The sequence below is a fragment of the Lolium perenne genome, chromosome 2 (assembly GCF_019359855.2).
Source record: "Lolium perenne isolate Kyuss_39 chromosome 2, Kyuss_2.0, whole genome shotgun sequence".
In the NCBI taxonomy this organism is placed as follows: Eukaryota; Viridiplantae; Streptophyta; class Magnoliopsida; order Poales; family Poaceae; genus Lolium; species Lolium perenne.
Genome location: NC_067245.2, coordinates 315,666,908 through 315,682,358, shown reverse-complemented (window position 1 = coordinate 315,682,358; position 15,451 = coordinate 315,666,908). Strand labels below are relative to the sequence as shown.

General features: G+C 43.4%; 1 protein-coding gene across 2 annotated transcripts; it reads left to right on the top strand.

Annotated features, from left to right (window-relative positions):
* The first annotated feature begins 637 nt into the window (after positions 1-637).
* On the top strand, positions 638-7,564 carry LOC127336760 (F-box/LRR-repeat protein At4g14103-like). Of its 2 annotated transcripts, none has more exons than XM_051363599.2 (2): positions 638-3,799; positions 3,940-7,564. In XM_051363599.2, exon 2 carries the CDS (start codon positions 5,491-5,493, stop codon positions 7,042-7,044), a length of 1,554 nt encoding a protein of 517 aa, XP_051219559.1. In that variant the 5' UTR covers positions 638-3,799; positions 3,940-5,490; the 3' UTR covers positions 7,045-7,564. The 2 variants fall into 2 exon arrangements, with proteins under 2 accessions (XP_051219559.1, XP_071682895.1); XM_071826794.1 differs by having other exon boundaries at positions 3,904-7,564.
* The last annotated feature ends 7,887 nt before the right edge of the window (positions 7,565-15,451 follow it).

The following is a 15,451-nucleotide window of genomic DNA, read 5'->3' as shown; positions in this document are numbered from 1 at the left end:
TGCAGTGGCGCAATCACATCGTCAACGGCAAGTCCAAGACGGTGTCTTCCTCAAGGTTCTTCAAGTTCCTCCGTCTGCTTGCCGCCTACTTTTAGGCATAAAGAGTGGATGGTGCATTGACGAGAGAAGTTCTGTGGAAGTGGTTGTTCTTTGGAGGTGTTCGGCGTCGGTCGAGACGCGGCGATGTTTCTCAGCTTTGGGCAGCCTCTTTTGCTTTGTAGTTGTGTTGTCGTGGTGGTTATCTTCGGACTAGCTTGTGATATGGTATAAAGGCGTACTCTCAAAAAAAAAAGATGCACTCTCAAGATTTTATTTCAAGATTTTTTAACATTTTAAAATAAATTTAAAAAATATATATTTTATTAGATCTATGAACCAAAACACCAAGTCCCGATAAATATCAGTTATCTAGGTGCGTGAGTGCGTCCATATTTTATGGCAAATCGGTTGATATTGATTTGTATTTGATCATATTTTAAATTGGTCAAATCGCAAGAGGTTCACAGTTGATCATCATCATAAGACTAGAGATAAAATAGATACGGAGTATCATAATTTTTTTGGAGCGGACCAAACCGTGTAGTACGCAGAAAATGATATCGGCCAAACCGTGTAGTACGCAGCGCGGAAACGGCCGTGCCCCTGGCCTGGCCTGCGGCCTGCGCCGCTGACCGCCGGTGATATCCTTGGGCCGTGGCACCACCGCACCGGCATAGCCCTCTTGCATTCACGAGAGCTCACCCACCGCGCTCAAGCCCTCCTACTACGCGTTCCATCCGACCTGAGACGCTCCGCCGCGCGCCACTCGCCGTCTCCGCCCTCCCAATTCCGAGCGCCGTCCTCCACTGTGTGCATCGCTGCAGTTTCGCTGACAGCCCCTCACCCCATCCACTCTCCCGCCCCCTTCCTCCCTCCTTCCGTAGCGCGCGCCGCCCGCCAGCGACATGCCAACGCTTAACACATAGCCGGCGACGCCTGCTACATGTTCGAGCAAATGCTTCGGTGCCTGTTTTTCTCTTTCACCTAGTTTACAACTTATGCAAAATCATGATTTTGACCTACGAGCCTCGCAGAAATTGCCCCTCAACCTGCCACTGCCATCAACGTCAATGGGGCGTCTGCAAATTTGAGTGTTGTTGATCATTTTCTACTAATTAAGCCTGTACACATCCACTGTAACACGGGTTTGTTTTGTCAGCAATGTCATGATTCATGTTCACTTAGAGATCTAACACGCATTCAGTTCTACAAATCAGACCAGCTTTGAACCAGTGCAAACATGTGATACTTATCTATCATTCCGACATAGCTATCTATTTAATATGCTGACTTATTTTCATGAGCATTACTTTCTATGCCTTAAACCACTTTCGGTCTTGACAAAGGAACCAGTACCCTCATACACCTTCGTTACATGTTGTAGGTTAAGGCGAGAACATTGCGTTGCTAGTGGGAGCTTATCCTGATGTCAATAGCTTATTCATGTCAACTGATTTTGCATTGCCAATCATGTCAACTGATTTTGCATTCCGTATTAATTGAATAGCTTCCTTAGTTTCTCACTGAGCATTAATGGTTGGTATTTACTATCTCAACTTCCCAAAAGTTTTTTAAGTAGCTTAATCTTGAGGTTCTGGTGTTTGTGTATGGAATCTTCTGTCTATATCCCTTATAAAGCAAAACCCCGCCAGAGGATCATTTAATTTGGCTATCTTAACATGCATCCTAGCCATATCATCAATTAACCGCAGCCATCCGATTTTTTCCCCTTCTTTCATCATGTATTCATGTCCATCAGTTCATCCGGTTGATGCTTCATTTTCCGTTGTTCATGCGCGCATCAACTGAAACAAACCATTGGGATTCCTTTATCATTTACCCCCCTCTCTTCGCCTTCTTGGCAATTCATTTCATTCACACAAATGCCAATACACCTGTGTGGGGTATTAATCCCACCAAGCCAAGCCCTCCCTTGGAAGCCATGGGGTGAACCGTGAAAAACACTACATCAAGATCCAAGCCGCTCTGATTCTTCTACACCTTATGACGATGCTATTGCATCGGATTCTACCTTGAAATCTGATTTCAAGTTATTACAATTAGTAACACCTCCGGTAAGCTGCTCCGTTTTTACTTTTGCAACTATGCCTTCGATCATTTGGTCAGCTAAAACTAGTTGTTTCATACTTACGGTGGTGAATATACTTCAATATAGTTTATCTTAGCACATGTACATAATTTTGGCTGCATGAACTAAGTGATCTAGTTGATTGGTTTTTTAGAGGTTGATGTGGTAGCTTCATGTGCAATTCGATTAACATCTATTCTGCTATGTTTAATAAATCATGGTTAGAAATGGACAATACTCCAAAGTTACTGCTTCATCTTTGATATATTGTTTCATATGCATCTCTGTAACGTATTTCTCTATGAATTTTTCATGCCAACATACCTGATTTATGTTCGTTTATTACATGCAAGTAAAACAATAAGTAAAATACAGAAGGAAAAAAATAGGGATTTGGATTGTTTCTCCTTTGATAAAGTTTTCGAAACAATGCCAAAAAAACTCATTTTAACTTGCAAGTAACATCATGTGTATACTTGATCAGGTAAAGAACAACAACACAGGCAAATAACACAACTTTATCTATTGACCAAATATTGTTGAATTTATACCTTTGCGGGTCAAACTTACATCTGGCAAATACATTCATTTGTACTGCCAGTCTGGCAAATGAGAAGGTAAGAACATAAGCAAAATAGTTGACTGAACGCCCTCTGCTATTAGATGATTGTGAGAATGTACATTGCCGGTGGAATATTAATCATGCTAATATTTCTATAAAAAAAATTGCAGCATTAGTTTGGTGTAAATTCTCAATGTGAGGACATACATTTTGTGCAATATTTCTTTTCTCCCAGAATTGAATTTGGGCAGTTTCGTTTTGTCCTACAGTTTCTTTCTCAGCTACGGTACAATTATTATTTCCATTTGACAAATTGCATAACTTTCGAACAATGGTTGGTTGGTGTGTTTTTCTTATCAAACCTCACACCAGCATTTTTTCATATGGATTTAGAACTCTATACATTGTTATATATTGACATTTAGCTAACAATTATGCAGGACTGCACATCTTGGAGTGGCCAGGCAAATGATACGAAGACTTCCCAATTATTTTGCTTATGATTTCAGAAATTCGTAGTGTCCATGTAATCATTTTTTAATGCCTGGAGGAATATTAGAGCTTTTGCTTGGCTTCCCGCTGCAATGCGCGGAATCCATCTAGTTTCTTAACAGTTGTTGGTAACATGTTGTCTATCTAATAAGTAGTCTTTTCTTCCAAATGAACTTAGTAGTGCATTGACCCCTCAAAAAAAAAACTTAGTAGTGGATTGATACTTTTTTTTACTTCTGTTGCAACTAATGTAGAACTACTGTTTCCTGTTTCTTGACAGTTGTTGGTAACATGTGGTCTATCTTATAAGTAGTCTGTTCTTCCAACTAAATAATTTCAACAGAGAAATATCCAAGCATGATACTATAATATCCTGGTCTTATTAAAAGAAATAACACTTGATTTTTTCCCTCAATTTTAGTTAATACAAGCGCAAGGACAACATTTCCTGCCGTCAATTTACGGTTACTCTGGTATGACGATTGGATCTCCATGATCTTAGCTGCCTTGTAGTCTGATCCTCCCATGCAACCTGATCCTCCCATGCAATCTGATCCTTTTGTTGGGAACCATCAAGTGCAATCTGATCCTTTTGTTGGGAACCATCAATTGCTGAGGTAACCGAGAACTTCTCCAAAGTATTACCCCTGGAAAGTAGAAAATGTGCAAGTATTCTTTCGAGTTTCAGTCCTTTATATTGTACAATGTTAATTCTTCTCAGCCTGTGGTCCAAGCATCTGATGTACATCTGGCGCAGATTGTCGGTCACCCGGCTACTATGGTGGACCTGATGATCACCGTTGTCTTTGTGCTCAGTATCTGATTCATCATTGGACAAGCAGAAGGACCTCTTCTCTTGAGTCTTTGTGTCCCAAGGAAACAAAGACAGCACCTCCAGGTTCTTGGTGTCACGAAGCAAGACAGCAACAGACCGGACGTCATGGTTATTGCGCAAGCATCCCTGGAGGTCCAACTGCCTAATAGGTAACCTGCGTACAGAGTCTGCGAACAAGCCGCAGTGGTAAGCCATTGATGGGCGCAAGGAAAGGCGAAGGTATGTCAGTTTGGTGCACCGGCTGATGAGTGCAGTGACCGGAGCAACTTCCGTTGATTCCCTTTTGGAGAGGTCTTCGCAGATCTCAATCGTCAGTGCCACGACTCCTTCATAGTTTTCAACCTCGAAGAGAGACTCACTAGGAAGGCCACCTTTGTAGTGCAGCGACCGCAGGCAGGAACTGTGCAACTTCACGCGACTGGCATGGTGGCAGCAGATCATGGCGAAGCTCCGCAGGTGGGCACTTTCCACCGAGATCTCCTTGACGCTCGGGAACTCCTGCAGCGTCAGGTCAGCTAGGCGCGGGCAGTTGGAAAGCAGCAGCGGCAGCAGCCCGTTTGGGTCCACGATCCTCGCAAGGCAGAGCGTCTGCAGCGAGGAGGCTAGCATGCCCTGCGGCAGATCGAGCGTCCAGTTCGTGAGGCGTAGGTGGCGAAGCGTGCTGCACCTGAAGAGACGTTGATGTGTCTTGACATATCTGTCACTTTGTTGTTTGTCGAAGTCTCCCGATGCCTTCTTGGATGGGCCGAAGGGGCAGAGCCTGCGTTCGTAGTCGTGCCAGTACCTGAGCTTGACGTGGATCTCCTGGGCGCCGGAGCACACGGCGGTGACGATCCACTGGTCCAGCAGATCTCGCGGCGGTGAGAAGGCGTCAAGGCGGAGGGTGCGGATGGGCGTCCGGGGTGGTGCCTTGCTCAGGATCGCGCCTGTCACCTTCTGGTTGAAGCAGACCGGGATGGACTTGTCCGAGGAGGTGTCCCGGTTGCCTTTCTTGGGGTCGGCAAGGTCGATGACGGGGACAGCCGTGCAGACGCGGCGCCACCGGCGGGAAAGGGCGCAGGTGCGCGTGGCCTCGTCGGATACGAGGTTGGAGAGGATGCACTCCAGCGCCTTGTTCGGAAGAGCGCTCAGCCGGTCCGTCTGCCTCTGCCTCTGCCTCTTCATCTTCCCCGTTGGAGACGCGACGTGTGAGGTGCGTGTCTTTTTATTTTGGTGCCCAGGTCACCGCCTTTGATGCTTGACAAGACTTCGAGTCGGCGGACGCACCGATTCTGTTTCGATTTTTGTTTGTAAATACAGTAGTATAGGTAGTTACTCGGATTGTAATCACGCCACCACCGCCTATGAAACAGAAACCATCTAGGCCCGGAAATCCTTGATATATACTGCTACTCGTTAGCTTGGGGCGATCCTGATTATTAGTACCAACATTATTTTGCCGGACCGGAAGTTGCAAAGCACCGGACGACTGACATGGCGTCACCTCCATGGAAGAAGTCGTCTCCGTCGAGGCGGACAGATCGCATCAGCGATCTCCCTGACAACGTTCTGGGCCACGTCCTCTCCTTCCTCCCCACCAAGGAAGCTGGTCGTGCGGCCATGCTCGGCCGCCGATGGCGCGACATCTTTTGCAGTGTGCACACCATCTCCTTCGAGGAGGTAGAGGGCGAGCGTAAGGACGACTTGTACACCTACTTCTGGGAGGCCGCGGATCGGAGGAGCTGCAGCGGCATACTCCTCGATTGCATCAGCTCCGCGCTCCTCCGCCGCCGCAACCGGTGCGCTAGCACCACCAGCGTGCTCCCTGTGCCGCTGCGCAGCTTCCGCTTCGCCTTCGACAGCTGCAGCGGGTGGGACAAGGTCGCCGTCGACCAGTGGCTCTTCGACGTGCTGTGTCGAAGCGGCAATGAGGAGCTCCACCTCGACCTACGCTTCCACATCGGCCCGATCTGCAAACGCCGCAAAGACGAAGACAATGACGAAAAGGAGACGAAGGATAATGAGGGGTGGGGATATGTCCTCCCGACCGCGCTCTTCTCTTGCACCGCCATACGAACGTTGTGCCTCAGCCACTGCAAACTGAATGTACCCGAGACGGTTGATCTGCCGTTCCTCGAGGCGCTACATCTGACCGGTATCCGCGGCGACGATTCAGGGTACATGATCCAGAGACTTGTGTGGAGCTGCTCACGCCTCGTTGACCTGACGCTAGAGGCCAACAGCCGTCTGAAAAGACTCACCGTCCTCGACAAGCGCCTCCGGAGATTCGCTCTCCGGTGCTGCCACAACATTGCCAAGGTAATCATTGATGCTTCGGAGCTAAGATCCCTGGAGTACAGCGGCTCAGTGCCCGAGGAGTCGCTCTTGTCCCTGAGCGGCTCGCCGGGATTGGCTTCGTGCACCATCCGCTTTTGCAGAGTGAGGCCGAATAATGAGTTGGAGTTCGTCGGGTTCAGAAGGTTTCTCGAGAAAGTCTCGGACTCGAAGCACCTGCATCTACACCACCGAGGCCTAGACAGCGGATTCCTCGCGGTGTTCCCCACGTTTTCCAATCTAAAGCGGCTCGAGCTACAGGGACCCGTTCAAAGCAGCGACTCGGTTAATGGGATCCGGAGGATGCTGGAGCACACGCCAAACCTCGAGGTTCTCTCGCTGTATATGGATACAAACCCACAAAAACAAAAGGCGGAGCCGATCACCTACAGGCGGCGGCTAGAAGAGCTTGATGATGACGATGAGGAGGAGGAAGAGTACGAGCGGTCCATAGTTGTCGACAATCTCCTAGTTCCTGACGAGTCGGGCTTATCCTCCATGCCGTGCTTGCGGCACAGCGTGAAGGAGATCAACATGGTTAACTACCAATATGACGTGCAGCATAGGACGCTGGCAAGCCTTGTGTTCCGCAACGCGCTTGTTCTTGAGAGGATGTGCGTCGTGCTCGGGAAGGGGCAATTCGCGTTGCAGGTTGAGCTCAAGAAGGAGATCGAGAGCTGGCTAGTGGCCAAACCAGAAAAGAGTTTCATGTAGTGAGTGATCTGTTATCTTCCATGGAGCAATCGCTGCATAATTTATCCACTACCTGATTAATTACACATGCCATGTTCTCTTTGACGAGACCAAACCCGTTTAAACATTATAATTGCTGTTTCGAATGTGGTATTGCCACACCTGGATTTTACTTGATTGATGAGAAGGCAACCTTCCAGTCTTTCACGTCTTCTATAGACGATAATAAAACCATGTGTTATTTTGGCACCAGGGTTTGAAAGGATCACAGAATTTTGAAATTAACTAAAACTCGTATTGAGTGAAATTATAAAACTAAGTCTCACACATAAATGTGGATATATATTCCCTCCAGAATTGTAATATTTTATAATAAATATACTTTTGTTGAATCCTATATAAAAATAACAAACTCGTTGATCTGCACCTATGCTTTTCTTTTATGTAACCTAAGTGTTGTAGAGATGTTGCTAGTATCTACATGTACATGGCGAAATATTTAAAACATCGTCTGAAACAAAAAATATATTTTGAAATTTAATAAACCGGGATCCATGGAATCGGAGATCCAGTTGTAGTTTCCATAATGAAGTTATGCAATACAGCAAGCTATTATCTCTCAGTGGCATCTCTAGCAATTAATCTCTAATGTATGCATGTCTCTAAAGTGTTCATATGAAAATGGAGTCTATATACGAGTCAAGTCAACTATTTTGCAGTTGACCAATGTTTTTTTAAATAGAAGTCTCGACGAGCCCGATTTTGAATTAACAAAGCCCGACAATTTTGCAGTTGACCAATGTTCTGATCAATGGCAACGCCAAGACTTCAATCATGCATGTAGTAAAAATTCTTTTGCCTCTTTTCTACTTGTACCATGTAAATATTATTTTTTATAAATGAAAAAGGACACAGTATGTGTCAAAAAAAAACTTGTATATGATATTTCTGCCAAAAAGATATGTAGTGTATCGGCTATACAGTTTGACTACCTTGTACGCATGTTCTGCCACTTGAAAGTGCCCATATCCATACCCATACCTTTGCCCCAACCCTAACTTCACTCTCGCCCTCTTCCTCAATTATAGTTGCTATATCGGCCGCAACTGCGTGTGACTTCCACCTGATTATGAAACTCCACCATCAATCTCCCCTAATCGGTGCTCACATCCATACCTTTGCCCTAACCTAACTTCACTCTCGCCCTCTTCCTTAGTTATAGTTGCTACCATCACCCGCTAGACTGCCAATGATCTCGTAGAGTTGTTTCAAGAGGTACACGCTGGGCAACTTGAATTGTTCCGGATTAACTTTGGGGAAATCATTCTTCTCCCTAAGGTTAACGACGCCGTTCGTATTCAGCAGTTCAGATCAATCTGTCTCCTTAATGTTTGCTTTAAAAAAATTTACCAAGGTTGCTACTATTAGACTTAATTCAGTGGTTGATCAAGTAGTGCGTCCAATATTGGTAGGGATTTGATTTGCATGGTTTTGTTTACCGCCTCATGGGAGATCCAGAGGAATACTAGTAGGTATTAATACTGCCACTTTGGTGGTCAATAGGGTTGATAGTGGTGATTATTGTGTGAAGTTGTCTATTACTTCAAAAAAAAATTGCATAGAATATCGGGAGCTTTATTAAATATGGTTTCCAATACAATCAGCCCTTAGGCTGCTGGACAAGAAACTAGGATTTTCATCAAGCCAGCTACAGGTTTGATCAAGTGTACAAGCTAGTCTCGCACATACATGAGCAGAATTATTTGCCGAACGCCTAACATGCTGAACTGAGAACGACACAAAATCAGAAACCAGCTCCCCAACTTCATCTAAGATAGGCGCCACGATGGAACGATCATCCTGGCGCAAAGACCAGAGGTTAACTACCTCCAAACTGTCCATCTCCATCACCACATGTGAGAACCCTCGGAGTTTCACGAAGATCACTCCATCTCTTAAGGCCAACACTTCAGCAATCAATGGATCAGTCACTCCAATGAAAGGTTTACTCCAAGCACCCAGAAAGGTCAGGTGAGACCTAACAACTCCACCACCGCCACCCTTCCCCTCATGTGCATTGATGGCGCCATCTATATTAATTTTAACCCATCCCGGATCAGGTGGTCGCCAACATTGTCCCTCTGCAAGTTTCGAGTTCTTTCCTTGCATTTCTAACATATACAACTCCTCCCTAATCTTGCGCATTGACAAGATAGGATCATATGCCTCGTCATCATGAACCCATCGATTCCTGGATGACCAAATTGCATACATGATACTGATAATAGTGCACCTTTGGTCATCACTAAACATGGGGTCACACAGAATGTCCTTTGCCCAGGTGTTTTGGTGAAGCCTAGGTAGCTTCAGATCAAAGATCCGCCTACCTTCTTCCCAGAACCTTTGTGCATGTGAGCAGTTTATCAGAGCATGCATGAGGTCTTCTTCAGTGCCAAGACAAATCTCACACCTCCCAATCTCCTTAATATGTCTACGCTTCAGGGTAACACTGTCAGGTAAAATACCCCTTAGCACCCGCCACCAAAATACTCTGATCTTAGGCAGCACTCGTAGTTTCCACAGAGATTTCCACATATTTTCTTCTGCAGTTGAAGTTCCCATGACCGTCCCTTCTTCTAGAGCAAGATGCTCTTTCCGAATCATTAGAGCACGGTATGCTGTTTTAACAGAATATATGCCAGTCTTCTCTAGGCTCCACGCCAAAAAATCCTCCCCTCCATTTGCTCTTAAAGGAATATTTAAAATTGCATCCGCATCTGGAGCAAGGAAATTATCCCGAACCACATCCACATTCCATGTACCACTTCCAGCAATGATCAGATCAGAAACTTTTTCCAAAGGTAGAGTGCCCATCCGGCCCATAGGTTTCATTGACAGAGTACCTGGGATCCAACGATCTTCCCAAGTTCTTATCTGAGTTCCATCGCCAACTCGCTTAATCAGCCCCGTAGATAGAGCTTCTCGTCCCGCCACAATGGCTCGTACTTCAAAAATTGACGGGTTTGAGTGGGTACTTGTGCCGGTGTATGGGGAGTTAGTTAGGACTTGTGAAACAGAGAAGTTACCTATGTTATTGGCTGGAGACTTTAATATTTTAAGAAAACCGGAGGATAAGAGTAATGATAACTTCAATCCCCGTTGGCCATTCATCTTTAATGCAATCATTGAGAATCTTAATTTACGAGAAATTGTATGTCAGGCAGGCAATTTACCTGGGCAAGTAGACGACAAAATCCGACATATGAAAAATTGGATAGGGTGCTTGCGAGTGTTGAATGGGAACAAAAATTTCCTCTGGTCACTGTCCGGGCTTCGTCTCGCTCTGGATCTGACCATACCCCGCTTTTGATTGATGCGGGGATTCAGGCACATATAGGTAATAAGCCACGCTTCTCGTTTGAGTTAGCTTGGTTAGAACAGGAGGGGTTTTATGAACTAGTTGCAAATGAATGGGCGGCTGGCCCTATTGGAAAAACATCGATTCAAACTTGGTAAAATAAGATTAGGCATTTGCACCGATTCTTACGGGGTTGGGCTAAAAATTTAAGTGGAAAGTATAAAAGAGAAAAGGAACGATTATTGAACATTATAGACTCACTGGATATTAAGGCAGAAACAGTTCCGTTATCTATTGGTGAGCGTGATGAGCTAAAAAAAGGCTAATGAAAGTTTAAATAAACTCTGAAGAGAAGAGGAGATTAAGTGGGCACAAAGAGCTAAAGTCAAATATATTCAGGAAGGGGGTGATAATACCAAATATTTCTACCTCATAGCAAATGGTAAACATAGAAAAAAGAAGATTTATGAACTTGAACAAGATGAGGGTACTATAGTCAGGGATGATAATCTTAGAGTTTATATTTCGGAGTATTACAAAGAGCTGTTTGGCAACCCAAAGCCTAGTTCTGTCTCATTGGATGAAGTAGGACTGAGGATATTCCACAATTGTCGGTGGATGAGAATAGAGTGTTAATTGCGAACTACTCAATGGATGAGGTTCATGATGCAATTTTTCAGATGGAACATAATAAATCACCTGGACCGGACGGTTGGCTGAGTTTTACCAACACTATTGGGGGTTATTAAATTTGATCTGATGGCTTTATTTGAGAGCTTTCAGAAAGGTGATTTACCTTTGTATAAACTGAATTTTGGAGTGATTACTTTATTGCCTAAAAAGGAGAATGCAACTCAGATTTAACAATATAGGCCGATATGCTTGCTTAATGTGAGTTTTAATTTTTTTACTAAAATTGCGATAAATCGTATTTCTGAGGTAGCTCATAAAGTGATTAGACCTACTCAGACAGCTTTTATTCCTGGGAGGCATATTTTAGAAGGAGTGGTAGTTCTCCATGAGACAATACATGAGATGCATAGGAAAAAACTCGATGGGGTGATTTTTAAAATAGACTTTGAAAAGGCCTATGATAAGGTTAAATGGCCCTTTCTGCAACAAGTTCTACGTATGAAGGAATTTAATCCTATTTGGTGCGATAGAATAAATCAATTTGTGCAAGGAGGGAGTGTTGGAATAAGAATTAATGATGTTATAGGCCATAATTTTCAAACTAGGAAGGGACTACGCCAGGGGGATCCATTATCTCCAATCCTTTTTAACATAGTAGCGGATATGTTAGCGATTTTGATTTCTAGGGCCAAGGAGGAAGGTAAAGTGGGAAGTTTGTTGCCGCATTTGATTGATGGGGGCATATCCATTTTACAATATGCGGACAACACAATTCTATTTTTGGAACACGATATTGCTAAGGCGGTTAATATGAAATTAGTCCTTTGTATATTTGAACAATTGTCCGGTTTAAAAATTAATTTTCATAAGAGTGAAATTTTTTGCTTTGGGAAGGCAAAGGACATGGAGGACCAATATAGACATATTTTTGGGTGCGAGTCCGGAACCTTGTCGTTAAAATACTTGGGGATTCCGGTACATCATTGGACTCTACGTAATGCGGAGTGGAATCCTATTGAAAATCGGTTTGCATCAAAATTGGGATGTTGGAGGAGTAAATTGTTGTCTTATGGAGATAGGCTGGTGCTGATTAATTCCGTTCTTACAAATCTTCCTATGTTTATGCTTTCCTTCTTGGAAATTTCAACTGGGGTAAGGAAGAGGTTAGATTTTTATAGATCAAATTTTTTCCGGCAATCCGATGAGCACAAAAATAAATATAGACTGTCTAAGTGGAATATTTTGTGTAGACCAAAGGATCAGGAAGGGTTGGGTATTGATGTATTAGAGTTAAAGAACAAATGTCTTCTGAGTAAATGGATGCTTAACCTTCTTTCAGAGTAGGGTATGTGGCAGCATCTCTTATGTAACAAGTATCTTAAAAATAAAACGCTAGCACAAGTCGAAGTCAAATCGACGGATTCACCTTTCTAGAAGGGTCTCATGCATGTTAAAGAAGACTTTTTCAAGAGGGGTTATTTTAGAGTGGGGGACGGGACATCTGTTAGGTTCTGGGAGGATGTATGGTTGGGTGATACTCCGTTGTCCCATCAATATTCGGCCCTATATAATATTATTCAACATAAGAATGTGCTAATCTCAACTGTGCTCGCTACTGAACCTATCAATATTTTTTTTAGAAGAGGTTTGAATGATAATAAGTGGTTGCAATGGTTACATTATGCCAAAGATTAATTACAATTAACTTAACTACTGAACCAGATAAGTTTATTTGGAAGCTTAGTGATTCGGGTCTATTCGCAGTCACGTCTATGTATCTTGATTGGATGAATGGGCATACTGTGTATCTTCGTAAGTATCTATGGAAATTAAAAATTCCATTGAAAATTAAAAATTTATGTGGTTCCTTAGTAATAAAGTGCTTTTAACTAAGGATAACTTGGCTAAACGGAAGTGGAAAGGATGTCAAAGTGTTGCTTTTGTGATTCCACTGAAACTGTTAATCATTTGTTCTTACATTGCCCTTTTGCGAAGATAATTTGACGTATGATGTACCTTACTTATAATATTTTGCCACCAGCTAATATTACTAATATGTTTGGTAGATGGCTCAATGGTGTGAGAAATATTACTAATACGTTTGGTAGATGGCTCAATGGTGTGAGAAATTTTGATAAACTGAAGATTAGGATTGGTGTTTCGGCCATTTGTTGGGCTATCTGGAGGAATAGAAATGATATTATCTTTAACAAACAAAGTGGGACTAATTTTTTGCAGGTTATCCGGCGGGCTGCTCATTCAATCAAGCAATGGGTTTTCCTTCTCCGGTGGAGCAGCTGGAGGATATGGTTATTGGATGCAACCGGATGCTAGTGATTGCTGAGGACTTCTTTTTTCAAGCTACTAGGTGGCGGCACCTTAATAGAATAGCAAAAACATAGCTTTTCTGTTAGCCGGATTTTTAGTTGGTTGATCCATGTATCGACCCTTTCGTTTCCATGAGTGTAATAAGTGATTTTGGATCATTTTCGACTTGATACTTTGATTTTAATAAAGCAAGCCGTGTCCATCTATTGATGCAGAGGCTGGGGCTATGCTCCTTTATCGAGAAAAAAATTCAAACTGCGTTTATGCAAGGTCGATACATCCTCGATGATGTTGTGACTTTGCATGAGACGATACATGAGATGCACCGCAAAAAGTTGAATGGAGTCATCCTCAAAATAGACTTTGAGAAAGCGTATGATAAAGTCAAATGGTCTTTCCTACAATAAACACTCCGGATGAAAGGCTTCTCTCCTGAATGGCGTGCTTTAATTAACAACTTTATTTCTGGTGGAAGTGTTGCCATCAAAGTCAATGACAATGTGGGCAAATACTTCCAAACAAAGAAAGGGTTATGGCAAGGAGATCCGCAGTATCCAATGTTATTTAACATTGTGGCGGATATGCTTTCCATTTTAATTCAGCGCGCCAAGGTAGATGGTCAGATTGGAGGAGTGGTGCCCCATCTGGTTATGGGGGATTGTCTATTCTGCAGTTTGCCGACGATACAATTCTATTTATGGATCACGACCTTGATAAGGCAAGAAACCTGAAATTAAGCCTCTTAGCTTTCGAGCAGTTATCTGATCTAAAGATTAATTTTCATAAGAGTGGATTATTTTGTTTCGGTGACACCCAAGACGAAGCCGACGAACATGCCGAATTATTCAGATGTGGTTTACGCTCTTTTCCAATTAGCTACCTAGGTATTCCGATTCATTATCGGAGACTTACTCTAGCCAAATGGAAAATGGTCGAGAAAAGGTTGCAGAAAAGACTACTCACAAATATGGTATTGTATATGATATTATTTATCCAATGGACGAAAGGAATTCTTCATAGATTGGATTATCTCCGATCAAGATTTTTCTGGCAAGGAGATAGTGTGAAGAAAAAATATAGGTTGAAAAAATGGAGTGTGGTCTGTCGTCCTAAAGATCAAGGTGGACTTGGTATCCATGATCTCGAGATTAAGAACAAGGCCTTTCCAGGTAAATGGTTGGCTATACTCTTAACCGAGGATGGGCTCTGGTAAAACTTGTTTCGGAGGAAGTACGTAGGCTCAAAGGCATTTTCTCAGGTTTTTTGAAAAATCGGAGACTCACACTTTTGGGCTGGCATTATGGCTACTAAGAAGCACTTCTTCCCGTACGGGTCTTTCTCCATTCGGGATGGGGCGGAAATTAGATTCTGGGAGGATAAGTGGTTGGGGACAACCACCCTCCGGGAACAATATCCGGCTTTGTACATGATCGTACGCCATAAGGATGTGACCCTTCAGAGGGTGATGGAAACTTCTCCACCATCTATGACGTTTAGGCGTAATGTAGTTGGTCCTCGATTAACCAATTGGAAAGAATTTCTACAGAGATTAGCTTCAATCCAACTGGTTCAAGGGAAAGATATATTTCGCTGGGAGCTTACCAAGAATGATAAATTCTCAGTAAGATCCATGTATGAAGCGTTAATTCAACCTATTCAACCGGTTTATAATAATACAAGGATTTGGAAATTGAGGATACCATTAAAGACGAAGGTATTTGCTTGGTACCTACGCCGTGGTGTTATCCTCACCAAAGATAACCTTGCGAAAAGAAATTGGCATGGATGCAAGAAATATATTTTCTGTCAAGAAGATGAGACAATTTAACATCTTTTGTTCCAGTGCCGGTTTGCTAAAGCTATATGGTCAATCATTCAGATATGATCTACCTTATACCCTCCTCTTAGCATTGCAAACATTTTTGGCAATTGGCTAAATGGGGTAGAGGCTAGGTATAGGAGTCTTATCAGGGTGGGAGCGTTAGCCGTCATATGGTCGCTCTGGCTATGTAGAAATGACAAGGTTTTTAATGACAAAAATGCTTCTATTATGCAGGTGATTTACCGGTCTACGGCTACGCTCCGTTTATGGTTGCCGCTTCAGCGCTT

Coding starts and splice junctions, on each gene's coding strand:
- LOC127336760 (XM_051363599.2), top strand. CDS start 5,491: ATGGCGTCACCTCCATGGAAGAAGTCGTCTCCGTCGAGGCGGACAGAT.